This window comes from Peromyscus leucopus, chromosome X (genome assembly GCF_004664715.2).
Source record: "Peromyscus leucopus breed LL Stock chromosome X, UCI_PerLeu_2.1, whole genome shotgun sequence".
Classification (NCBI taxonomy): Eukaryota; Metazoa; Chordata; class Mammalia; order Rodentia; family Cricetidae; genus Peromyscus; species Peromyscus leucopus.
Window position 1 is genome coordinate 92,480,792 of NC_051083.1, and position 27,219 is coordinate 92,508,010.

The 27,219-nt window shown below is 37.4% G+C and overlaps 1 protein-coding gene across 2 annotated transcripts; it reads left to right on the forward strand.

Annotated features, from left to right (window-relative positions):
* Positions 1 to 628: 628 nt before the first annotated feature.
* Pwwp3b (PWWP domain containing 3B) lies at positions 629 to 26,469 on the forward strand. 2 transcript variants are annotated; one of them, XM_028861975.2, is made up of 5 exons: positions 629 to 2,655; positions 7,491 to 7,571; positions 19,363 to 19,491; positions 21,768 to 21,951; positions 22,587 to 26,469. In XM_028861975.2, exon 5 carries the CDS (start codon positions 22,802 to 22,804, stop codon positions 24,848 to 24,850), a length of 2,049 nt encoding a protein of 682 aa, XP_028717808.1. In that variant the 5' UTR covers positions 629 to 2,655; positions 7,491 to 7,571; positions 19,363 to 19,491; positions 21,768 to 21,951; positions 22,587 to 22,801; the 3' UTR covers positions 24,851 to 26,469. The 2 variants fall into 2 exon arrangements, with proteins under 2 accessions (XP_028717808.1, XP_028717807.1); XM_028861974.2 differs by lacking the exon at positions 629 to 2,655 and adding an exon at positions 6,610 to 6,697.
* The last annotated feature ends 750 nt before the right edge of the window (positions 26,470 to 27,219 follow it).

The window sequence follows — 27,219 nt, forward strand, 5'->3', positions numbered from 1 at the left end:
GTCTTGAATGGTAGTAAAATATAAACAGTAAGCATGAGAGGCTGGCATGGGGGTGGTAAAAGCCTGTAATCTCAGTGCTTGGGAGGAGGGCACAGGATGATCAGGAGTTAAAAGCCAGCTTCCAATAGTTAGTTTAGGCTACACTAGGCCTTGTCTCAAAATCAAAACCTGAGAGATCATTAAAAACAATGAACATATATCATTATACTAAACAGAATAAACAGTTCCGCTAATAACAAAGGATGTCTCACATTAAAGAACATCGGAGGGATTATTCAATGTATTGCCGTGTTTCACTGAGCATGTAGTACCTACATTGGCATAAATTAACTGAGATGTGAACTATATATGAGGACTGAATAAATGTCATTTCAAAAGTGCATTCAAGTGTACATATGATAGACTAATAAAATCAAAGCAATATAAAGAGCTCAGGCGGCGCACACTGGGGATGTGTGGTTTTTGCTTTAGACTTTATGGACTTTTACACTCAGAAATAAAAATGGAGCTGAAAAGGGAATAATTTGTTTTGTTACAGGTGCTTGAGCAGATGCCCACACACATTCCATTGTCTTAAGCTGCAGCTGGATTTTCCTGTGGATCTGAGAAGGCTGGTTATCCAATTACTTGTGTTTGCTTAAAATTCAGATAGTTAAGGCTATAGTCCAGACTCTGGTTCAAACAGACGATATTTATATACTCTTGAGAAAGAATGTAGAAAATGTTCAAACACATATTGTGGAGCAGTATGTAAGAGATAATGTGCAGGCTAGCAAACCCGTATCATTGAACACGATTTAGCTGTAAAAAGAATGCTATGGGCTGGCCTGGTGGCTCAGAAATGTGCTTGCTATGCAAGGCTGGAGAGCTGAGTTCCAGCTCCAGAAACCATGTAAAGGTGAAAGGAGAGAACTGACTTTACAGAATTCCTCTGACCTCCGTATACATGCCACGGCATGCATATCCAGCCCCCCCACCCCACCCACCCACTCACAAACACTCAATTAATAAAAGAAATTAAAGAATTAAATAACTCTAGATGCAACAATAAGAGAATAGGCTTAAGGTGTATTCTAAAATTAAGCAACTTCCAGAAACTTCTGCATAATATAATATCAAATCCTTTACAAAAATGAGTGTTGTACATTAATAGAATGAGTGTAAGAGAAAAATGAATACATAAATAAATGGTAATTTGGAAATGGGAATGTAAGTAAAGTTGGAGAGAAAAAATATTTCAGTTTATGTATTGCATCTCTTCAGTTTAAAAATAGCATATCTGAGTTGTTTTCATTAGAAGAAAAATTAAAATTTAGAGACATAGAAAAAACCTTTAAAATGATTCACAAAATAATAATGTGGAAATTGTTGATATGAAAATACCAAATATATCCTTGAGGAGATAAACCATCTAATTTCAGATCATTCAAATTATAAGCACACAAATGTACAGCAATATATGAAGAAAACTCATATTTTGATCACTATTGTATTTGGAATCCAAACCTGAATAGAAAATAAACATTAGATATTTTATAGTCCAAACCCTAAAATGAGTTTACTATCCTGTTTTTTTCATAACAGAGAGAGAGAGAGAGAGACAGACAGACAGACAGACAGACAGACTGGAGAAACTGTTAAGCTGAGAATGAACAACTCTGGAAACTTGAGAAAAGTACTCTTTACATGGTTATTGCTCCCACTGCCCCCCCCCCAACGGATTGTCTGCAGTTCTGGTTTTGGTCAAAAGATGGCGCTTACCAGGTTTACTAAATTTTTTCCAGGCAATTATTTTTATAAAGTAAAGAAACAAATAATATATTATATTCTGTTTTAGCAAGCTGTGAGCATTCACATGGGGTGTAATTGAAAATATCTGCTGTATATAACTGGAAAAGTCCACACAAAGAGAGTGAGTGATATGAGAATTTATAAACAAAGTACAAAAAACAAAAACACAAAACAAGGTAGTTTGCCAGAATTTGGCTGATAGAACATACAAGGCAGTTATCAGTTCCCTTCTCTTATGGCTCTACCTCTTAATTTTCTGAATAGAGATTATTTCAGCATGAAACAAATAGAGTTGTCCTAAAAAGCATTTCAACGTATAGAAATAAGCAGGAAAATCAGCATATCATGAGATTATCAGGGATGTGATTTCCCCTCATTTCTGTGCCTTTAATTTTTCTTCTAATGAAAACAACTCAGATATGCTATTTTTAAACTGAAGAGATGCCATACATAAGTTGAAATATTTTTTCTCTCCAACTTTACTTACATTCCCATTTCCAAATTACCATTTATGTATTCATTTTTCTCTTACACTCATTCTATTAATGTACAACACTCATTTTTGTAAAGGACTTGACACAACCATCTGAAATTAGATGGTTTATCTCCTCAATGATATATTTGGTATTTAGAGTTTGGGTAGGCAGGTTCTCCACATTTTTTTTTTTCATTTTATTGATCTGATTTTCTGTCTGCCTTTTACCCAGCCTCAGTTGATATCAGACTTGCACCACTTGTGCCCAGAAAGGCAGTGCAGCCATACAAGTACCCAGGAGAGTGAACGCTCTGCTGGGCAAACAGCTGGAGTGTGAATCGAAACATCTGGATCATAGTGTCAGACTACCACAGTCCACGTGACAGAGGGTAAGGCTCTTCCGATTTCATCAAACTTCTTACATTTAAAAACATTTTGAGATGGCAAAAGTTACTTTATTTTGCATCTGTGGCATTTTAAATTTAAAACTACCTTTTGTAGTAAAGCTGTTTTCAGTTGAAAATTTGGGGGTCTGGATTATTTAGCTCCCTGTTCTGAAACCAGAAGTTCAATTAAATGTCATAGTTTTGAGAAAGACTGCCTTGTTTTAAACAGAAGTTATGCTAGTGGCTATCTAGAGCTGGCCTGTGAACCGGACTGTCAAGTCCTTGAGAATTGCTCTGGGTTGTCATCACATAGCACAGTCACTAAGGTTTCTCAAGATCTGCTTAAAGGCCCCAAGGCTTCCCTTAGAAGGAAATCTGCATGCTTTCTCGAATAGTATTCATAGTTGTTTAACCCATTCACCTCTTCTCTGGCAACCATCACAAATCTCTGGCTCCAAAGTTTGTGCTGTGTTGTTGAAGTTGAGCCCTCTGTCTTTTGTCCATGAGATTTTCTTCAATTTTATTGGATAAACAGGGCAGCAGTAGCAACTCAGAAAACATTAAAACCCAGCACTCCCCAGTATAACCAGAGAAGCCCAAAAGTCTCCAGTCATTCAGGAACACAATGTCCCTGATACTGCCAAAGACCCTCTTACACAAATACGTTCCTTTCTTCTTTTACAACAGAAAAAAAAAAAGATAAGGTATCCAGTTTGTATTATCTTAGTTATCTGGTTTTGTCCACCCTGCCTTTGTTTTTCTGACCTGTACCTTGTCTCCACTCTCATTGTCCCTCTACCTTTCCACTTGGCAAAGTAAACTCTTTATCTAGTCCCTTTTCTTTGGGGCTATGTTTTAATCTAACCCAGTTATCGCTCATTGAAAATACATTTTTTTCAAGCTACCCTGTGAATTTTCAGGGGAATGAAAAGGGGCTAATGGGAAGTAAGAACTATTTAGTATCTCTTTCACTTAGCATAAGGCTTCTTGGAAAACACTTCAGGGGTCTGCAATTTTTTATTATCACACCATGAAATGTAGTTACTATTTGATATTGAACAACCTCAGTTAACATTAGCGGTTCGTGTGACTCATTAATCTTTAGTAAATAAGCTGTCTGGGATGTGGAGATGACAACCTAAATTTGTGTGAAGAATTGGGAATTTTATTTCCATAAAGGTAGTAAAGGTTTCAAACCCACAACAGTCTGACTTTCTATTTGAAAAATAGAAGCATAATGTCTCTACTGCTGCACTGTAAATTCTGACATTGGATCCTACCAGTAGAGACCCACGTCTCACCAATAAACCCTAGATGCTCTTTCCAGAATGGGTACAGAACCATTTTGACCTTGTCTGACCCTTCTGCTTAGGATCACTGGAAGAACTCTTCTTTCTGTAGAGTTCCCAATGCAAGCAGGGTTTTTTTTTTTCTTTTCCGCTTCCTATTTATTACAGGAAGAGCTTTGTTAACAGTCCAGCTCTGTTTCTCTATTCTTGGTTGTTAAAATGAGCAAGAGATTCATGTTACTTGTTCACTGTGTTAATTGATGGGGTTGTTTAATGTTTTAGAAATTTTTTTTGGTTTTAAATTTAGCATAACATTATCTCAAAAGATGTAAACCTCAGAATTGTTATCCACAGGTGGTATGTAAGATATAGCTCCCCCTAGGAAGCAACAAGTCAGGCTTAAAGGAAAAGAAAATTCTAAATTTTAGTCTTAATTTCTTGGGTGCTTTTGAATTAAAAAAAAAAAAAAGTCTAATGAAGGATGACAGCAATACAGCTTTCCCATATGGGTCTGGCTGTTAAAAACAAAGCACAGGAACAAAGAATGGCTAATCATTAATAAACTGGACTGAAATGAGCACTTCACTGCAGAAGATCACGACCTTCGGTGCCATTACCGAAGCAGGCAGATCTGAAAGGGAACCGACCACTAGGCTTCAGCAGCAGGGAAAGATGTGCCATAATGACTCTAAGGCCAAGGGTATTATGCTGATTATGCTGATTATGGTTAGCCCAAAGGCATAGTGCACCAAAACCTGTATGAGGGAGAGAGTATGTGGAGAAGTATAGGGATTACTGAGCATGACAGCAGTTTACCATGTGTTAGCCAGCAGGAATGTGAATGTTGAACAGCACTCAGGTTTGTATTACAGCCACTGATTTCCCCCTAGTCCGAGAGTAAATGACATCACCCTGCATTCTAGCAAACAGGCAGGATTCTAAGTCCCGGAGGCAATGAATGCACTGGGGAGAGGCTCTAAAGGAGTCAGACTGACTGACTTTGGCTTTTTTCTTGTCGTCCCTTACCTGGCTTTGTAGCAGGCATGAGTTTCTGCTTCCTTGTAATCCTGCCAATTGTTGCTTTCATAATCTTTTTGCTGTGTTTTAGTCAAACTAGGCTTTAAAAAATGGGAAGTCTTAGTGTTAGTTACATTCGCATTATTTTGATTATTAAAGTGGGTGGATATCTTTCACGTGTTGCTCAGTTTTCATTTTGAATATCTGAGTTTTAAGGAGCTCCAATAAAAATGGTCTGCCTTTCTCCACTGAATAAATTGATATAAAATGGAGTTTTTACAGGAAGGCAAAAGTGTAAGCTTTAGTACAATGTAAGTTGCAGAACCCTGATAATTGTAAAAGTCAAGTGGACCTTAATTAAGATGGAGCACCAAATTTAAGTAAACACTGCCAAACAGGTTTGAGGCTTGTAGCAGTACAGAAACAGAGATATTTAGATTTGCTCTGCATGAGGCTGCTTTCAAGGAAGCAGAGTGTTCCCTTAGAATTTCATGAACTATTCATGTCCTCTTGTCTTTTGTCCATTTATTTTTATTTTGCTGTTTATTTCTAGTTAACATGTAAGAGCTACTTTAGGCTGCCCTCAACATTTTATTGGGTATTTTTGGTGTGTGTGTGTTGGGGGGAAGCATTAGTTTGGTTTTTGAGATAGGTTCGCACCCTGTAGCCCAAGCTCCCTTCAACACCCCCAGCTTCTTCCTGCCTCAGTTTCCCCAGTGCTTGGATTACAGGTGTAAGGCCCCACATTCACTTAAGAGCTATTTTAAACCACAGATGGTTGTGCCAAGTTTGTTGAGTTTTCCACTTTAGCTTACAGTATTTTTTTTACTACGAGGCTTCCCTCGCTAATTTCAGTATTAATGCACATTTCTTTAAAGAATTTTAATTAATGTTACATATTTAGAAATGAATAAAATGTGTGAAATTTTCTGAAGGATGAATAAGAAGACCTGATTAAAACACACACACACACACACACACACACACACACACACACACACACACAGAGAGAGAGAGGGGGGGGGAGAAGAGGAGGAAGGGGGAGAGAGAGAAGGCAAGTAGTGGTAAGCACATATCTCAGGACGAGGAAAATTAATCTTGCAAAGACTTAATTCTCCCCCCAAATAAGGTATTATTAATTCACCTTAATTACAAACCAGGATCTGGCAGATTTTTTTTAAAAAAATATTTTAAGCAGCTGGACCTTAATATAGTTTGCAGAAATAATATGGCAGGATAGGCAGAGAGAGAGAGGGGGAGAGAGAGAGAGAGAGAGAGAGAGAGAGAGAGAGAGAGAGAGAGAGAAAGAGAGAGGGAGGGAGAGACAGAGGGAGGGAGGGAGGGAGGGAGGGAGGGAGAAATGGGGGGAACAAACCAACTATGTATGTTGCAAAAGACATTCTTGTCTAGGTCTTTACCATATGATAAAGGCATTTCTGCATTTTTTTCCGGGGGAGACCATCCACCCTGGTGCTTTGAATGCAAAGTAAAGGACACATGTTGCCGTTCTGCTTTCGAGTTGTCGGGTTTTTTTTAAAGGCCCTTTTTTCCAGACTGAAGCGAGTCTGGGTTTGAGTTGGAGCCTTTGGTCCGTCCCTCCCAGAGGGGGCACTCCCCTGCAGCCCCTAGCACGAGAAGGGGCGGAGCTTCGGCCAGCTCGTGGGAAGCGCGCAGCGGCGCCTGGCCGGGGGGAGGGGCCGCACTTCTCCCCGCGGCGGCAGCAGACTCGGAGGCTCGAGGTAATGGCTGTCTGTTAGCCCCGTTATTTTCTGGTAATTTCTTCGCGCTTTTGGGGGAAAGGTGGAAAAGGAAGAGAGAAATTCGCGCCTGGGAGAGGTGGGGATGGAATAATGTTGCGATAGGTTCGTCGTTTCTCTGGTGGAATCAATCCTCTGGCATTTGGGGTTTTCGGGTAATTTGCAAGTCCGTAGTGTGGGGAGAGGTGATCAGATTGCAGCTTCTAAATTAAGACTTCAGTGAGGCATGCCGTTCATGCTCATTTTCTTACGTGGCATTCCATGTTTTTGTCTCTGGTACAGTTTGGTTTTTGGTTTTTTTTTTTTTTTTTTTTTTTTAAATGAGATTTTGTTTTAAATGTTTGTATTCTGCCAAAAAAATAACTGGCAGAAAATGAATGACACAGAAAGGTGCCTGGGCTTGGAACGAGATTTAGATATGCTGTTGAGTGATATCACTTCTGAAAAAAAAAATGCGCGTTTTCCTGACTGGGGGCGGGGGCGGGAAACTAGACTCCTTGTGTCTCCGAGTGTTTTGGGTATGTACACTTGGTTGGTGGCGAGGTGAGGCGTGATCTATTTTTTTAAAAAACTGCTTTCAGCATTTTCAGATTTGCTTTATTCCCAGATAATTTTCATAATTAGTAAAGCAAAATGATGCTGAGACAGCATCCCTATTTTGTTTCAAACACGCACGCACACACGCACGCGAACACACACAAGTACACACAGAGATAAGTGCTCTCATAACCTATTTCTTTTGCTGAGAGAGATTTTTTTTTTCTTTTCTTTCCAGACGCAGTCAAGCAAGGAATCAAGTTGTGTACGCTAGAGCCCTGCGTGTATCCTGCTTGTGAGCGCTCCTGTCAGGCCACAGGTATAGCAGTGATCAGCAAGAACCATTTTTTTTCTGTTTTGTCTCAGTTTAAACGTGAGATCAGGGGACTGGGTTTATTTCTCTAAGCAGTTTTAAAAGTATTATGTGGCATGATACTTCAATCCTATGGAGTGTTACATATATAGCTGGCAAATAAAAGTATGAAGCGCAAGTGATTTGAAAAGCTGTCTGCAAAGTAGAAGTCGGTGAAAAAAAAGTGTTTAGAATGGCACGCAGCGTTTGAAGTTATTTAAGGAGAAAAAAATACGATTAACAAAATATGTGCCATCAAATAAGAAAAAGGGGATCAGCCTACTAACGGAATTGTTATGTGTCTTACTATCTCTGTTTTTAAAATAGCCTCTTTGCTGTTGCTGTTGCTGTTGTTGTTGTTTGAGACAGACTTTATAGACCAGGCTCACCTGAACTATGTAGTCCCAGGCTGACTTTGCAGCTGTCCTCATGCCTCAGCCCATTGAATGATGGGGATATAGGCATTAGCAAACATGCTAGATTTCAGATCATCTTTAATCTATATTGAGCCATTTTCTAATGACCAGAAAATAAACCTTAAAATAAAATGCTTCCAAGTTCGGGGAAAATAGAATTTGAAGCAATGCATTAATGAACTGAACTGGCTACAAGGCATGGTGTTTTACGCCTATAATTTGAGCATTCAAGAGTCTAAGGCAGGAGAGTGGCCTTGAGTTTCCAAGTTAGCTTGAGACTGCATAGTGATTTCCATGTCAGCCTGGGTTGCAGAGCACTCCCTCGATTCAAAGAACCAAAACCAAATTAAAACAAACAAAAAAGATGGTTTGTAATAGTATGAATTCATGTTTATATGTAAAAATATATAAGTTATACAGGTAATTATTAGTAGAGTTTTCTTTCCAAAATTATAATTTTTGTAGCTTCCTCATATTTTATATTTTCAGTAGACATAAAATTTATTTTACAGTCAAGAACTTTGGAGGTGAGGACATTTGGATTCCACCTTTTGTGCAGTGCGTAACAAAGCTTTGATTTTCAGTCTGGCATATTCTAGAAGCCTGAGAAAGCTACTGGCTGGCAAGATACAGTTCCCACCTTTCTCCAAGGACGTGGTAGTGACAGTTCTGCTTCTGGACACAAGATGGCGCTTGCCAGATAGTCTGATTTTTCTCCAGACAAGTGTTTTTATAAAGTGAGCAAACAAAACAGTGAAACATTTTGTATTAGGAAAGTGTAAGACAGCATGTAGTATATAATTGAAATTCATTTGAAAACCTGTTGTGTAAGGAAGACAAAGAAGCCCCATTCAAGACTGATGTGAGGACTCTAAACATTTAAAACATACTGTTTGGCCCATAGTAGACAGAAAGCTACTGTTACTTCCATTCTCTTCCATCTCTGTTACCAAAAGGGCATACCTAGGAGAGTTTTGTTAGGGAAATTTATTTACACTTTAAAAAAAAACCCATTTTATTGCTTTGATTCTCTGTTCCTTTTTTGCACAGCTTCAGTTAATATCATATTTCCAAGTGACATGGGCAGTGTGACTGGGATCCATTTGCATCCTAGAAAGGCAATGCAACTGTAGAAGTGTCCAGCTGAGCAAAGGCTTTGCTGGGAACATAGCTGGAGTGAGAGTCAAGACAGCTTTTAGTCAGTCATGTGGTAACAACAGGAAACAAATAAAACCATGTGGCTGCTCAGTTTCAAGCTCAGATCCTCTGAAAGACAAGCCAGTGCTCTTAACACTAAGCCATCCCTTCAGCCCCCTGTGGTTTGTTTTTTTTTTGAGATAAGGTCTCACTCTACAGTATAGGCTGGCCTGATACTGGCTATGTAGACCAGATTGGCCTAGAATTTGTAGCTATCTTCTTGTCTCTGCCTCCACAGTGCGGGAATTATAGGTATTAACTTGCATAGCCATCGCTACCAGTGATTCTGGAATGTGTGTGCATTGTGTCTGTCTGTCTGTGTATCTCAGTGTGTCCACAGAACACCACAAACTCAGTTTAACTAATATTTTCAAGCTATGATGAGTTTGAGTATGACTATATTATAATTTGAGGAAAACATATATGTTAAAGCTCTATAATGAAATTAGCCAAATGTTCACAATGATAGCTACTTATGGAAGACTGCCATGTCCAAGCCAACTATATGACTTGCAAAAGACCCTTGGAAAGAATCCTAACAATAAGTAACCATGTCAGGCATTCCAAACCTCTGACTGACATCATCTTAATGGTAGGTTATTACATTATCTGGCCAGCATAGGAGACACAAATTCTGAATTCTATCTGACTGATACGGGTAGTTAAAACAGCACTGACAACTTAGGTAAGTTAAAAGAAGAGTCCTTAGAATAAACTTATATCTCAGAGGACACAGATGGAAACGGTACCCCTAGTGTTCTCCCCGCTCTCCTTGCTCATCTTTCATTTGTCACCAGCACACATACTAATTCCTTTTCTACAGTAGCTACAATAAGGACTGTGTACTGGAACATTATAAAAGTACCAATTTAAATAATTTTCCTAACCACAGTCTTATGTCTTGACCTGGTGCCAAGTAATTTTGTCTGTTTTTTTTTTTTTTTTTTTTAGTTTTCTCTTCTCTCTCTCTCTCTCTCACTCACTCTCACTCTGTGCGTGCGCACCTCTCTGTATGGGTACCTGTGGAGGCCCAAAAAAGGGTGTTGGATCTCCTGGAGCTGGAATTATAGGCAGTTTAGAGTCACCTGATATGTGTGCTAGGAACTGAACTCAAGTCTTCTGAAAGAGCAGCAAACACTATAAACACTGGACCATTCCACCAGCCCTCATCCATCTTTTTTTTTTAATGAATTATCTTCTAGTATCATGTATTCAAATTACTTATTCAAGCTTTTTTTCTCTTAATGAATTGTATATATGTTCATGGTGGGGGTGGCACATGCTTGTGTGTGCATTTATGTATGTGGAGGCCAGAGGTCTTCACTGGGTGTCTTCCTCAATCACTCTTCACATTTTTTGAGACAAAATATCTACTGAACCTGCAGTTCCCTTGACGTGGCCAGCAAGCCCTAGGGATCCTCTTGTCTGCACCCCCACACACACCAGACAGGGATGGTAGGCACAAGCCATTGTATCTGGCTTTTACATAGGTACTTGGGATAAACTCAGGTCTTCACAAGTGTGGCAAGCACATTACTGAGATAGTTCCCCAGCACTTTATTCAACCTCATTTATAAAGTTTCAGAAGCACTTGAGTAAGCTTCAAGAAAAAAAAAAAACTGTTAAGTAGCCCTAAATAGAGGCCTCTAAAATGACTGTTTTTCTAGTTAAGCCAGATAGTCAAACATAAAGCACTGTGACCTAAGGACTTCTCTGGATGACCGAAAGCTCACTGATGGATTTCTTGCCCAAATCTAGATGAACTAATGAATCCTTCCCATATTGCGACTGTCTCCAGTTGACACTGAGCTTCCACTTGGCCATCTTCCCTGTCATCCTCTGCCTGGTGTCACTCAAAAGACATTTACCCCTTGGAATATGTTTTTTTTTTGTTTGTTTTGTTTTTTGGTTTTTCGAGACAGGGTTTCTCTGTGTAGCTTTGCGCCTTTCCTGGAGCTCACTTGGTAGCCCAGGCTGGCCTCGAACTCACAGAGATCCGCCTGGCTCTGCCTCCCGAGTGCTGGGATTAAAGGCGTGCGCCACCACCGCCCGGCTGGAATATGTTTTGATAGCGGGTGGTACAAGTGTCCATTCAGTATTCCAGTACAGTTAGAACTGGGTTCCGCCGGGCGGTGGTGGCGCATGCCTTTAATCCCAGCACTCGGGAGGCAGAGCCAGGCGGATCTCTGTGAGTGTGAGGCCAGCCTGGACTACCAAGTGAGTCCCAGGAAAGGCGCAAAGCTACACAGAGAAACCTGTCTCCAAAAAACCAAAAAAAAAAAGAACTGGGTTCCAAAACCCATGTCTTTATACATTATATCAGAGGACCTTGCCTTAATGCCTGCCTGAGAAAATTGATATTTAAGTATTTGATCTTTGACAGTCTCTCTTATGGCCTCACTAAAAAAATACTAGATAAGTACAATGAACTTGGTGATAAGAATACGTTTGGTCGTGCCTAGATCTTTTCCTATGGATATCCCAGAGAATGGCAGGCATTGTGAGGAATATTTCTTTTTCTTTAAATTTCCAGAAGTGGATCCTAGACAGGTCTTTCTGTCCTCAGGCCTTATATACCTTTCTGCCTCACTCCCTGGGATTAAAGGCTCGCTTTCTGGGATTAAAGGCATGAGTCACCATATTTGGCTGTATCCTTGAACAGATGGATTTCTGCCTCTGGAATGCTAGGATTAAAGGTGTGAGTGCCACCATTTTCTAGCCTCTGTATCTAGTGGTTGTCTGTTCTCTGACCCCAGATAAATTTATTAGGGTGCACAATATTTGGGGGAACACAGTACCACCACAGCCTAGTGTTTGGATGAATTCACTCTTTTTTTCAACTGTACATCATAATGAGTTTTGACAAACTTAGTCACAAAACAACACAGTTGGACTATGGAATGTTTTCTTATCTCCAATATATGGCATTCAGACCTCACTGTATTCAGTACACTGTCTCAATCTCACTTCCTGACAAACAGCAAGCTTATTTCTGTCCTTATGGATTTTCTTTACCCAGGATGCCACTTACATGGAATCAAAAAGTAGCCCTTTAAGTCCAGCAATTTCATTAAATTGATCATTAGACAGGTATTCACAAATATTTTTGCATGTATAAATAGTTTATTCCTTAACATATTATATGATTATTATATGATCATGAGGAATATTATATGATATGACTGTTCTATGATTTGAGTAACCATTCCTCAGTAGATTTATAGGTTTTGATGATTGTGGTTAAAGTAGCTAAACATATATGTATGTGTGTATATATGTATATATATATGTATGTATACACACATATACATATATATATTATATAAGTTTTTACTTCTCTTGAGTAAAAATCTGAGTAGAATTTTTGGCTTTGAATGATGAAGAATGCTTAACTACATTAACAACCACTAGGCTGTTTTTAAAATGTGTTAGATATTTTTGCAATATATGATAGTTATTCTGCATCATTTTCTGAATTTTATCTTGTCACTTTTTTTTTTAATACCAGCCATATTATAAAGGTGTTAATGATGCCTCATTATGCTTTTACTTGCATACACTTAATTACTAATGGTGTTGAACATATTTTTATGCCTTCAACTGTAATTTGTGTATCAATTTTAATGAAGATGTTGATATTACTAAATTCTAAGAGTTGCTTATATATTCTGGATACAAACTCTATAAGAAGTATGTATATATTTTGTACATATTTTCTCCAACTCTGATTTTTTTTCATTTTAGTTTTGAGAAAAATTTCAGGCCCAATTTCACTATTTTTTATGGTTCATGGCTTGTTTTTCTAGATTTGTATTTTAAAAAACATATGGCTCATCCACGGTCTAAAAGACATTCTACTAATATTTTATAGATTTTTCACTTTACATATAAGCTTATGGCCCATTTTTAATGATTTTTCTTCATAGTCTTAGCTAAGGTGTCACGACGAATAATCATTCTTAAAAATGTTCCAGTATGATTTATCAAAAAGAACTTTTCAGAAACCAGTAGGCATTATTTGCTAGTTTATTTGTGATCTATTGGCCTATGTCAGTCTTATGTCAGTATACATAATGTGAGTCTTTTACTTTTTATATTTCCTTTTCACTATCATTCTGGCTCCTCTACTTCGTGTGCTTTTCCAACATATTTTAGAGTTCTTATTTCAACTTCCACAAAAAGCCTGCTGGGATTTTATTGAAGTTAGTGATTATATATATCTATGGAGAGTTGTTTTACCCTAAAATCAGTGTTTCCATCAATTCACATAGTATATATCCCTGTTTATTTAGATCTTTAATTATTTGCATCTGCATATTAAAGTTTCCAAATATTAATCTTGCATTTAGTTTAGTTTAGTTTTTGTTTTGTTTTGTTTGAGATGGAGTCTCTCCTTGACCCAAAACTTGCCAAGTAGGTAAGCTTGGCTGGCCGCAAGCCCTGGGGAATCCATCTGTCTCTACCATCCAAGTACTGGATTACAAGCACAAACCACAACACCTGGCTTTATAAATATAGGTCGTAGGGATCCAATTCAGATCTTTGTACTTGCAATGCAAACATGTCACCAACTGAGCTGTCTCCCGGCCATGTTTTTTGTATTTTTTTTTTCCGAGTCAGGGTTTCTCTGTGTAGCTTTGTGCCTTTCCTGGGACTCACTTGGTAGCCCAGGCTGGCCTCGAACTCACAGAGACCCACCTGGCTCTGCTTCCGAGTGCTGGGATTAAAGGCGTGTGCCACCACCCCCGGCTGTTTCTTGTATTTTTAAAAAACAAAATTATACATGGAGTTTAAAAACTTTTACCTTAAATCTTTGTTGTATAGAAACACAGTCAACTGTAGACTGGTTGATTCATTAGGGTTCTCTTTATAGATCATTCATGTTATCTACTAATGCAGTTTTACCTTTCCTTTCCAGGGCATACATGCATACATAATTAATCTATTTTTCAGTACTCATTTTATTTACTGGGGCTCCGAACCAATGTTGACTAGAAATGTTCAAAGCAGATATTTTTACTGTGTTCCTGCTTTTAGCAGAAAGGCATTCCATGCATTACACTATGTATAATGGTAACTAGGGCTTTTATAGATACTGGTGATCTGATTGAGGAAGATTCATTTGTTTTATAATGTGCTCAGTGTTGTTATCCTAAATGTTTGTGGAATGTTTTTAGATGCTTTGTCTGCCTCAGTTACTATGATTTTTTTCATCATTTTTGGTCTTCTAGTATGGTAAGTTGAATTGATGGATTTGGGGATGTTGAACAATTCTTATATTACCAAGTATGAATTTTATTTGGTCATTATATGTTTTTATCTATGCCATTGCTTTGAGCAGGAGCATTTGGTGAGGATTTCTGCTTTTATGTTTATAAGAGATATTAGTCTGTAGTTTTCTGTACTTTTTATTGTGTTGTTGGTATCCAGCAAATGTTGGTGTCATAAAACTATGCTTGATGTTGTTTCTTATGTTTTACCACCTTATCCTTACTGGTTTGCATTATCAGTTTTTCAAGTAGAGACTGGTGCACTAAAAGATTTTGGTCCTCTATTCCTTACCCTAAATATGCGTCAGTCCCTATATACCTGTAATATCAGAAGGTAATCTGTCTATCTTCATGCTCTTCCATTTTGCCCCTGTTAGTATTAGGTACTAGGCTCCCAATGAGGCAGGAAGTATTGCCCAGGTAGCCTCAATGTTGAGTGGTGCCTTTGGGCTTGGACCTTGAAAATTAAAGCTTTCTCAGTAGTCTTCCCTCTCCCAGTGGCAGGGAACCTCCGATTAGAATCTCTCTGAGTGATCTTTGGAAGGCAGCTATAGCTTACTGTATCATACACACACACACACACACACACACACACACACAGAGAGAGAGAGAGAGAGAGAGAGAGAGAGAGAGAGAGAGAGAGAGAGAGAGAGAGAGAGAGAGAGAGAGCGCACTTCAAAGCCCATCCCCAGGGAAACAGGTCCTCCAACAAAGCCATACTTCCTAATCCTTCCCAAGCAGTTCTACTCCCTGGTGACTAAGCATTCATATATATGAGCCTATGGGGGCCACTCTCATTCATACTACCACAGAGTTCATCAACCTTTAATATTTAATTTAACATAGTTCTATGATAGACTGAGGGAAAACTAGGACCTTTTAAGATATCTAGAGATTTGTCATTGTTAAGTTATTTAATTTGTTAATGACATTGTCATATGTCTTTTTATATTTTAAGAAAAAGTACTTTTGGTGCCTTTTAGTAATGTATGCATGTGTTATTCTTGCTATTTATATTAAATATACCCTAGGAACAAGTGGTTTCTAAAGTGTTAATAGAGTTGATTTTTGTTTAACAGTTACTATATGTTGTGTTTACATTTTATTCTTTGTATTATTATAGATTAAAATTGTGTTTTAAAGCAGAATACATTATAGTTGAACTGTATGTATTTCTCCATGGTTTAACATATATTCAGGTTCTTATAACCACCACTACAGTTGGAAGTCGATATTGCATCATCTTCATGATTTCCTTGTGCTGTCCCTTTAATGCTACACCCTTTCTCATCTGGAACACCAGCAGTGCTGAACTTTTCACTGTTATTACCATTCTATTATTTTGAAAATGTCATATACAATCAGTGTTGTGGTGGACAGGTTCTAAGTGGCCCACTCCATTGCAAAGTATCCTCCTGTTGTGTTCTGGCTACACCTTGTATGCATTTAGCATAATTTGGCAAAGATGATGGGATGTCACTCACTGCAATGATTATGTGAGACTGTCATAGCCAAATGGAGGAGACATAGGAGAGGAGCAAGGAGGGAGGCAAGCTAAATGCAGAATCAGGTACAATATTCTCTTTTATGTTTCAGTGACTCAGCACATAATGCTTTAAGATTAATTATTTTGCTCAGCTGTTCATCCCACGCACAGGTATAGGACGTTTTTTTATTTGTAACGGGATTTTTAATGTGTCTTAGTGATTACAAATATTAACTCTGAAGTCAGAGTACCTAGGTTCAAATGTCCTGTGCCAAATATACTGTGGACATTCTTGTAAACATTCCTTAATCTCTCTAATGCCTCATTTGCAAAATGAGAATGCTGAAAATGCTCACTGCTTTAGTCCATTTGTGCTGTTATAACAGAGTATTTGAGACCAAGAAATTTCTTCACAGGGGGCAAATATTAGGCTCACAGTTGTGCAGGCTGAAATATCCGTGAACTGAGAAGCCATATCTTCCAGGCGCCTTATTATGTATTGTAAGGTCACAAAAAGTAGCATATAGTGAAAGAACAAACGAGAAAAAGGGAGAGGGGCCCGAGTTCATCTTTTTAACTGGAACCCACTCCTACAAGGAATAAACCACTGCTGCAGTGTGGCAGTAATGGATTCACTGATGTTTTAATCAACACAGCACTGAGGATTTAAATTTCCTTTACATGAACTTTGAGGGATTTGTTCAAACTCGAGAGCCTTTCTAACAATATTTTATAATGTATGTAGATAATTTAACAGACTGCTTGGCATGTGGTAATAAATCACTGGCATCTATACTCAATACTAATACTAATAATGTTTATATGGAATGAAATAAGTTATTATCTGGCTTTTAGTGAGTTACCAGTCAAATACTAATACTATTGCCTGGCATATAAAAATTATAGCAAATATATTTAATTTTTATATCATCTACTTCATAATAATATCACTAGTATAACGTTAGCATTCATTAGTAGTTATCACTCTTCACATCATTCTACAAAACAGTAAAATAAAAAGTATATCCATGGAATTGGCATAATATTAACTGATTTGTGCACACTATAGGAAATAGACAAAGTATAGTTTTTTTATTTATTTTACAATACTGTTCAGTTCTACATAATAGCCACAGATTCCCTTGTTCTCTCCCTTCCTGCCCCCTCCCCTTCCCCCCAGTCAACCCCCCATTCCCACCTCCTCCAGATCGGACAAAGTATAGTTTTAAAGTATAATAACTATATTTTATGTGCACTTGGCATGTAAATGAATTAGGTAGAAAAGTATTATAAAGTATATAATCAAATAATGCTCTTCATTTAAATAAAGTCATATATATATAATACACCAGCCCAGTAATCCTATTTAGGTTAAATAATAATATTTAGTATTCTGCAAGAATGATTTGCTTTTGTTGGTTCATAAAAGATCAACTATTTTTGTTCTGCTATTCAAAAGACAGACTGGAAAATACAAGGATAGAGCTAAGATTCAAGTTCACAGTTCCATAAGTTGATATCAGAATGTGGTAGTCCTGTTAGGGGCTTAAGATCATCCATCTCTAATGAGTTACATCATTTTTCTAATTCACTTCTTAGTTCAGAATAGCTTTCCAAAGTGTATCTATTATTGTGGTCAATTTCTAGTGGACATGAAAAGTAGTGAAAGTGAAGCAGAAAGCCCAGACTAGCAGTTCATCTACTTGTGGTGGTATTGTCTTTAGAATCTTCACAGCTACGCAGTTAGACAAATAAAAGACATCAGTAAAAATTGAAAGAAAAATCTTCAAGTGGCAGAGAGAGTGCTACATGTTGACCAAACTCTCCATTTTTCTCCTGAATAACAAGGAAGCTACATTCCTCAGGCTCTATGGCAATCTGCCCTCTCTACCTGAGTTCTGGTTAGAGGACAGAGGCCAGCAGTGATATTTGCCAGACACAACCCTTAAAACTGTCCACAAGACTGTCCATCTTCACTCTTTCTTAGATCCCTAGCCCAACACAAATTATGTACCAAAGGATTTCAAGGCCCAAGAAGATGGTAAAGCCATAGGATGGAAGAAGTTTGTGTCCTTTGGACTGTTTAAAACAGAGCACCCTCCCCTTTCTGGCGACTTGATGACCTACATTAAAATTTGACATCAGCAAATCAAACATTTGGGGAGTGAATGTGTGAGATTTGTGGATATTTATGCCACAAACATTGCATAATATATCTATTAGAGCCAACAACATACCAGCCTAGAGATGGACTTTATTGGTTTATTAGTAATTATTATTCTGATACTAAAGTTTATATAAATGTGATTTTTAAAAATATACATTTAAAAATTATACTACCTAAATAATGTCATATCATGTGTTGTACTGATGGAAATAAAACACTGCATTTTTCATGTTATCAATTATAATTTAAGTATAATTATACTTAAACTGGCCTTTTAGTTTAAAATTACCATAGGGATATTCTGATGAACAAAAGGCATGTAATTTAAAAACAGATTCTCTCTGCACTGAATTTCCCAAGTGTGAAACACAACAGCAAAATATTAGAAAACACAGCTTCCTATTGTATAGTAGAATACACAGAAATGGATCATTTCTTCCCAAACACGATTTTCACTTTCTAGTCAAAAAACCATGTTATAGGCAGCAATCTCTGAGGCTTTCCTGAAGAACGTAAGAGAAGAACTGAGTCAAAGGAGAGACACACCATGTTTTGGACACAGAAGTCAGTTTTATCTAAAACAATGTAAAGTTATTACACAATCCTAATCAACATCTTTCTCATTTCTACTTTAGAAGATGTTGATCAGCATGGTTTTCAGGTCACCTTTAAATATATTTTGTTTTCAAGTATTTTATTGAGAAATTCTGCATCTATGTTCATCTGGGAATTTGGCATAGAGTTTTCTTCTTTTGTTGTGTTCTTATTCCAAGTAGGGTGAGGTGGGTGTGGGTGTATTGTGTATGCATGGTGGGGGGGGGCGCCAGAGGGAAGAGGAAAGGGGGCATTCCGAGTGGGAAGTGGGAACAAGAAAAGGCAGAGGAATAAATAAGAACAAAGCACATGATAATCATATATGAAAAAGTTTTAATCCAAGCCCATCATTTTGCGATGAAGACATACTAATAAAAAAATAAAAGAATCACCTATAGGATGCCAGAGAAAGCTAGTTAAAATATGTAAGAAATAGTTAAACTGTGGTTTTCTTATTATGAGATAAAGTGTTTTGCGACCTCCTCAAGAAATCCTCCACACTCAGGGTTTGAATGGAAATTAGACAGACCCTTGTCGCTATTACACTGTGAAGTTCTGTAAAGGGGAACGTTTCCACGTCTCAACACTTAAGCGGTTTTTCTTGGCAATTGTCTCTCCTGTAATTCAGGGAGTGGCCTTCGGCTCTGCATCACTGTGGGGGCGGAGCCTTCTCTGAGCAGTGCCTGTGAGTTCTGCCCTGCCAGTCTTGGGGGAGGAGCTGAATTTTACCAGGCTGCAGCTGACAAGAAGCTTCAAGGTAATGTCTGACTTAAATTTACTTTCTAGTGACTTCTAGGAGCTCTGGGATAAAAAAAAAAAAATGAGAAAATAGGAAGGATGATCTTAGAGTGGAAGGAACGTTGTGTGATTTTTAAAGAATTGCTGGCATTTTGAGGGCATTAATCCTCTGGAACTTTTGTATCTCCCAAGGTTTTTTAAGTCCACAGAGGGGAAAGGAGTGATCAGATTACAGCCTCTAAATTAAGGCTTCAGTGCAGCATGGCCGTTCATACTAATTTCCTAACTTGGCAGACCTTGTTGATATTACAAGGCATTCTGTTATTCTATGAAGTTTCAAACATTTTTTCATTTACACAGAAATAAAACTGACAGAAGTATTCAACAGCACTGTATTCATACATCTGGTAATTGGGATACACAGAAAAGTATATATATGTTACATGCATATGAGTATAGGAAGGGGATCAGATGTGCAGTTGAGTGAAGACATGCACACATAATATATACATGTAGGCGTGTTTGGTTGGAAAAAAAGCGACAGAAACTCCTATGTTAGCATTCAGTATTTCTGGGTAGTCAAAGTGCTATTTTTAATATGTTTAACCCATTTTAATACCATTAAAGTGTAGATTGCCTCATGATTATTTGTTTAACTGTGAAAGAAAAATGAAGCTCAAACAGCATACTCATTTTGTTTCAGACACACAAACATTCATAAACATACATATATGTTTCCACAACCATACTTAATTGTTTTTCCAATAGTGGAAATTTTCCTACATCTGGTCAGATGAGTATCTTAGCTGCTGTTCTGATTATAACTCTGTCTGTGTGTGTCCTCCTTGCAGTTCATTATTTCAGGTTCATTATTACATGGAAGTGTATGGTTAAAACAAAATATTTGGTTTATTCCTGTGAGCCATTTAAGGAATATTGCATAGTGTAGGGCATGCATACTCTGTAGTATTACATAGCCAGTAAAGAGAAAACATGAGCCTCCCTCCACATGAAGCAATTGGAAAGTTTCTGAGAAATAGCACTTAATGAAGAGAGAAAATTATGGAACACTAGTTACATATGTTACCTCAGTAGATGCATATTACTATAGTTTATGCAATTAAATCTGAACATACAGCTCTAACAAAATATACATTATCTGTATAGTTAGAGCCTTTATAATTATTTTTAAAATAGTAATTCATGTTTACTTGGGCTTTTTTTTTACATCTTTAGGGAAATATTGAGATAAAATATTAAAGACTTGGGACAAGCCTCATTTACTAAGTTATATAAAATCTTGTGTAAAACACCTATTTATATAGAATTGTGTTCAAACCATACTCTTGAGAGGGGTTCCTGAACCTGGTTTGAATGGGCATTCATTCTTTGTAAAAATTTTCTAAAAAGAGAATATTCAGGACAGATATTTGTGTCACGTTATACTTACCTTTTATGTGTTTATGCATTTTGTATCATTTAAATTTGTATGAGCTTCTGGATCATCAGAACTACTTTGGTGAAAACATTACCCTATTTCTATCCTGTACTCAAACCCTTGAATTAAATGTACTTTATTTAATGTTTTTAAATGTGGTACTGGGAACTGAACCCAGAATCTTATACATGTCAGGCAAACACTCTAACAGTGGACCACATCCCCAGCCCTTAAAACCTTACATTTAGCCTAAAGAATTCTAAACACACAAGAAGGCTCCTGACTGGCTAGTACAGTTTCTAACCTTCTCCCATGAGACAGATCTTGTGTTAAGGCCTTGCCTATATCACCAACAGGCTGTATTTCTGGTTCTAGTCATAAGATGGCATATGTGCCAGAAAGCCTGAATTTTCTTCCAGCAATCACTGTTATGAAGCAGGGAAACAAAACAGTGAAACTATTTTTTTTAATTAGACTAGGAGACAGAGTGTGCCATGTAACTGTGACTCCATTGAAAACCACTGCAACTTTAAATAAGAAATCCACGTGATAACTGATGTGAATATTCAGTCAGAAAACTGTGATTCACAGTAGACACAAGATAATTTGTTACCTCCCTTTCCTCATGTCTCACCTCATATTTTCCAAGAGTGAGACCATTTCCGCATGAATGCTAAGGAACATTTCATCTTGTAAGAACACAAGGGAAAACAAATATGCCATCTACATTAATGATGAGATTTTTATCTCATACCTGTGTTTCACAGTGGCATGCCAGGAAGTTTGGGTAGGCAGGTTGTTGTTTGTTTTAATACTTCCCTTTTATTGATTTGATTCCTTGTCTTCCTTTTGTACAGCCTCGGTTAATATCAGAAGTGCATGTGATGTGGGAACTCTGCATGTGATTTGACTTGAGTCCAGAAAGGCAGTGTAACTACATACATGCCCCATAGGGTGAAAGACTTGCCTGGAAATCAACTGGCTTGAGAATCAAGATAGTTGGATCAGATTGCAAGACTGTCACCGTCCACGTGACAGAGGGTAAGATTCATCCCATTTCAGGAGAAAATTCACATTTGAAAGTATGCTGATGTCTTAAAGGATACTTGATTTTGCTTCCTGCTTTCCATATGTAGCATTTTCAATTTAAAAGCAACTTTTGGATTAGCATAATTCAGTTGAAAGTTTGAGGCAAAGCCATGTACTGAGCTAATACACTACCTTTTAGTGTTAATGAAGGATTGGAATCATTTGAGAACTTAATAGAATTACATTTTTTTTTAGCTCATTCTAGAACTTCTGAGTAAGACTTTGAGAATGGAGCCTAACATTCTATGAGGCTCTCCATATTATCCTCCTGATTGCTAAATTGGAAAATTCACTACCACAGATGTAATTACTAGGAATACAAAAGAACCAAAGTATTAGATGACAAGAATAGGTTCTGTGCATACAATTACAAGTACTTCTAGCAATACTGATGCATATTCTTTAGCAAAACGTAGGGGTCCTTGAATTGGGGTTACCATACAAGTTTATTTCCAGTTGTTACCTCCCTGTCCATTAGGCTGCTTTTTAGTCTATTTGAACACAGTTTTTTGTTTATCTCTTTTGTTTGCATTTGCTCGCCTTTGGCAAGATCATTTTATTTATTAATAGTGTGTTCCCTATTTCAGTATCTTCCAGAGTTCTTATTCAAACAACATCTTCAAGTATCCTGGGGACATCTGAGAGAGAAAACAGGGAACATAAACCATAAACTTTTCGGGGTTCTAAAATCAAAAGGAACTTTACTAAGACTGTTGTTTTGGTAGCACTTGTATTTGCAGCCATAAGGCCAACCAATCTTTGTCTGTAATCCTAACTACTTGTCACACTAATCTAAATCATAATGGATGGTGAATATGTCCTGTGTAATTGGAAAGAACAGTTATGGCCAGCAATAGTCTTATATAGGTCTGAATCTTCATCCAACAGTAAAAGGAAAAAGACCTTTTCCCTGGAAGTGCAAATACTTTCACTAGATGAGAAAATTACTGTGGACAGCAAAGATACAAAAGTCCTCAGTAAATTCGAGGTTGAAGCCATTATGTCCTCACTAGCAGGACAGTCAGAGGTGAGAGTTCCACCAAGGGAAGAGACCGCTTATGAAAGATCACTGAAAATGGCACTGGAAATCGTGAAAGAGAGAACAAATCAGATCCAGGAAAGCATGCAAGATGGAGAAGACACCACTACAGCATCTGAAAGTGTGCCGCAACAGCTGTCGGATTCACCTCCTCCTAAAAAGTATCGGAAACTTGAAAGCAACCTCCAAGAAGACTCAGCTTCTATGTTACTATGCTCAGAGAGTGATGATTCCCTGTCTGATGATAAGTTGCAGGTGCACACAACCATTGATAGTATTCCAAGTGAAGTGGAAACAAAGTCATCACAGAACTTCAGCTGGTGCCAAACTTATCCTTCATTTCCAGATGATGATGATGATAAAAAAGAAGAAAAGAAAAAGATTGACATCTCAGCAATTATGTCCGTGAATTTATCACTCAAAGAGGAAAGTGAAGACATTAAAGAAGAAAAGTTTGTCCCATCATCAGATGATCTTGCTGTACCCAAAGAAGAGTCCCATGACATCATCTACTCAGAGGTCCCAGCAGTTTCCTCTGAATGTTTGGCCTTCCCAGAGAATAATATGGAAGATCCTGGAGAGGGCCCATCGAATCAGAATCCATGCTTCTATGGTAGCCAGAATCAGTCTTCTGTGGAACCAGAAGTAGGTGCTGAGACCTCCCCTGCAGGGTGCTCAGGGGATTATCAGGTTTCACTTCCTGCCTGTAATCCAGTCAATAGTGATCTACTGCTTCAGAGACTGGATTTAGAAGATCTTGAGGAAGAAGCCCGAGCTTCTGGCAAGCTATTGTCTCTGAATCCTGCTAGTGCAGCTGCATTAGATAATGATGACGACGACGATGATGAAGACCTTCCTCGCTTCATTCTCTGCTATGAGACACGTGCATTTGAAACCGGAATGATAGTGTGGTTTAAATATCAAAAATACCCATTTTGGCCAGCAGTGATAAAAAGCATTAGGCGAAAAGAGAGGAAAGCGAGTGTGCTTTTTGTTGAGGCCAACATGAATCCTCAAAAGAAAGGTGTTAGAGTATCTTTCAGAAGATTAAAAAAATATGACTGTAAAGAGAAGCAGGCTCTAGTGGAGAAAGCTAGGGAGGAGTATAGTGAAAGTATCGATTGGTGCGTGTCACTCATTTGTGACTACAGAGTTAGACTAGGTTGTGGTTCTTTTACAGGCTCATTCTTTGAGTATTATGCTGCTGACATCAGTTACCCAGTCAGGAAAATAATCAAACAAGACACCTTCAGAAATATATTTCCAAAGCTACACAATGAAGACACAGGGGAACAAATGGCTGTAACATCCCATGCCAAGAGAATATCTTTCCAGAAAATTCTCCCCGACCGGATGAAGCCTGCTCGGGATCGAGCTAACAAGAACCTGGTAGATTTCATTGTCAATGCAAAAGGAACAGAGGATCATCTCCTGGGCATTTTAAAGGGCACAAAAAAATCCAAATGGCTGAAATCATTCTTGAATGCAAAGAGTTTCACACCCTGTATTGAAACATACTTTGAAGATGAAGATCAACTGGATGAGGTGGTGAAATATCTACAAGAAATCTATAAACAAATAGATCAGAAGATGCTAACTCTGATAAAAGATGACAAAATCAAGTTTATCTTGGAAGTTCTTCTACCAGAAGCAATTATTTGCTCAATTTCTTCTGTTGATGGCTTAGATTATGAGGCAGCTGAGGCAAAGTATCTAAAGGGACCATCCCTTGGCTATAGGGAGAGAGAATTATATGATTCCAAAATCATATTTGAAAAGAGACGGAGGTCGTTAGCAAATGAAGCTCATTAATTGTGCCAAGAGTTGAAACCGTAATCGAAGCTAGATGAAACTTTGGAAAAGTAATCACTCAAAATTTCCAACATGTAAATATTTGCTGAAATGTTTGCAGGGGAGGGTTTTTGAATCATAAGTTCTTTTATTTTTTGAAGATCTGTGTGATCTGCAGATACCACTACATCCATCTTTATTTTCTTGCGCTTTTTCAGAGTCAGCTTTGCCAATATATTTTTAGCAGTTTAATTTTCTAATACATGTTAGAAAGCATAATTCTTAAGATATTTTAAGGGAAACTACTATTTTGTTCTATGATATTTTTGTGTCTTTGCTGTATAGGTAAATACAGTATGCACATTCAGTTTAATAAAGTTGCACTGGTGTTAGATTTTAAACAGAATTAGAAAAGATGTCTAAAACAAATATCAGCTATATATTTTTTGCTCAATTTTTTTTATAAAATACTGAGTTTTCTCTTAAGATAGCTGAATTATTTTTCCTGCCATGCCTATTTATTTTTGGGAAAAATATCTCTAAATCATAGAACCAAAGATAGACTAAATGTTGCTATATATTATAACTAACCACAATTGGTTTGCAAGAAAACAATCTAAAATTAAAAAGTAAATGGGTTATCTGCATGTAATCTGTGTGTGTGCGCGTGTGTGTATAACATCTCAGCATGCAGAAAATGATTTTTGGCATCCATGAACAGAATTGTTCATTCTGCACTTCTCTGAAATTCCAGTTTGAGGAGTGTCTGTCTTTCGATGCCTAATCACTTTTAAAAACAGATTAGCTTCTGGCTATCTTCATAATCGTGAGTAGGTCTTATTTCTGTAGCTATCTGAGCACATGTAGAAGACAGTTGTTACAATCAGCATATCAACAGTCCTGCCACTCTACAGTCCAGGGTTGCTGCTTCAAAGTCTATCTAGTTCAACATAAACTAGAAAAAGCAAGCACTGTGTTCAGAATCCTGTCTCCAAATATAAATTCATTTGTCTCAAACCAAGCAAGCTTTAGCATCTAGCTTATTTATAAAATGGTTCCAATTGGTTCCAATAACATAAATGCCAACTGGTAAATCATTCCAACCTACTAGATGGACCAGAATCTGTAAATTGGGGAAAATGTTACAGCAAAAGTTCTTTCCTTGCTACATGTGGCAGTTATTCTGTATATGGTTACGTATACAAAATTAGTTGTTCTTGTAACTTGAAATAAGATTTTTTTTTATAAGACGAAATCTTAGAAAAGCTAGTATATTTAAAAAACTTGATGTGAAAAGATGTATTAAGGGCTTAATACAAACCTATCTACATTTTTACCTCATAGAGTGAGACAACTTTCACTCTTGGGCTCTTTTGTGTTCATTTCACATGGCTATATGTTTATGTACAATTTGCAAAACTTTGGTATTTGATTTATAATAAAAATGATTATATCCTTCACCTTAGATGTTCATTTCGCTTTAGTTGTATAGCAACATTGTGGTGTTTGTGTAAATTAATATATGTACACACACATATATATATGCACACACACAATTTGTTTAAAACTTTTGCTCATTGTTATCATTTAATTCTTGTTATAAATTGTCATTCTAAATAAATGCCCACTTTCATGATTGATTTTTGTATTGTTTTTAAAAAAAACCTTCCCAATTGTTTATGCTTTGTATCTAACAAGACCAATTTTGGATCCTGCCTAAAATTTACCAACTTTCCTTTTATATGCATAATGTGTCAATGCCCACAATTTTCACATAGCTTTGAGAAGTTTGTTAGGACACAATACACCATACAGTATGTAGATCTATATTCTAGGAAAATGCATTATATTTACACTATAATACTGTGTCCATCATATTGCCCCCTTTAGTATCTCCAGGAAGCTATCTATGTATCCTGGTTCTAAAACATTTTTATTCTACTTATCATTGTGAATTAGCAGATCAACTATATGGGGTTTAAATCTTTGTTCTAAGGATAGATTGTAGGTGCCATAGAAATGAGATCAAGGTGACAATTTTTAACATGACTATGTTATGTTACATCACACTGAGAAATATTAAACTTATAGATTACCTGTATTTGAAAATTAGAGCCTCAGATTTCCTCATATTAGGGAATGTCTGGGTATTCTGTTTGAGGTAAAGAATGGGGCACCTGATCCCTTTAGAAATGTCATCTATCTGAGATCTTCTGGGTAATCTGGGGGCAGGGGGTGGAGAGGGAGGGGATGGAGGACAGGAACATGAAGGATTGGAATGATTAAGTTGGGGGAGGGGCAGAGAGGGAGAGCAATGAAAGATATCTTGACAGAGGGCGCCATTATGGGATTTGGGAGAAACCTGGTGGTAGGGAAACTCCCAGGAATTT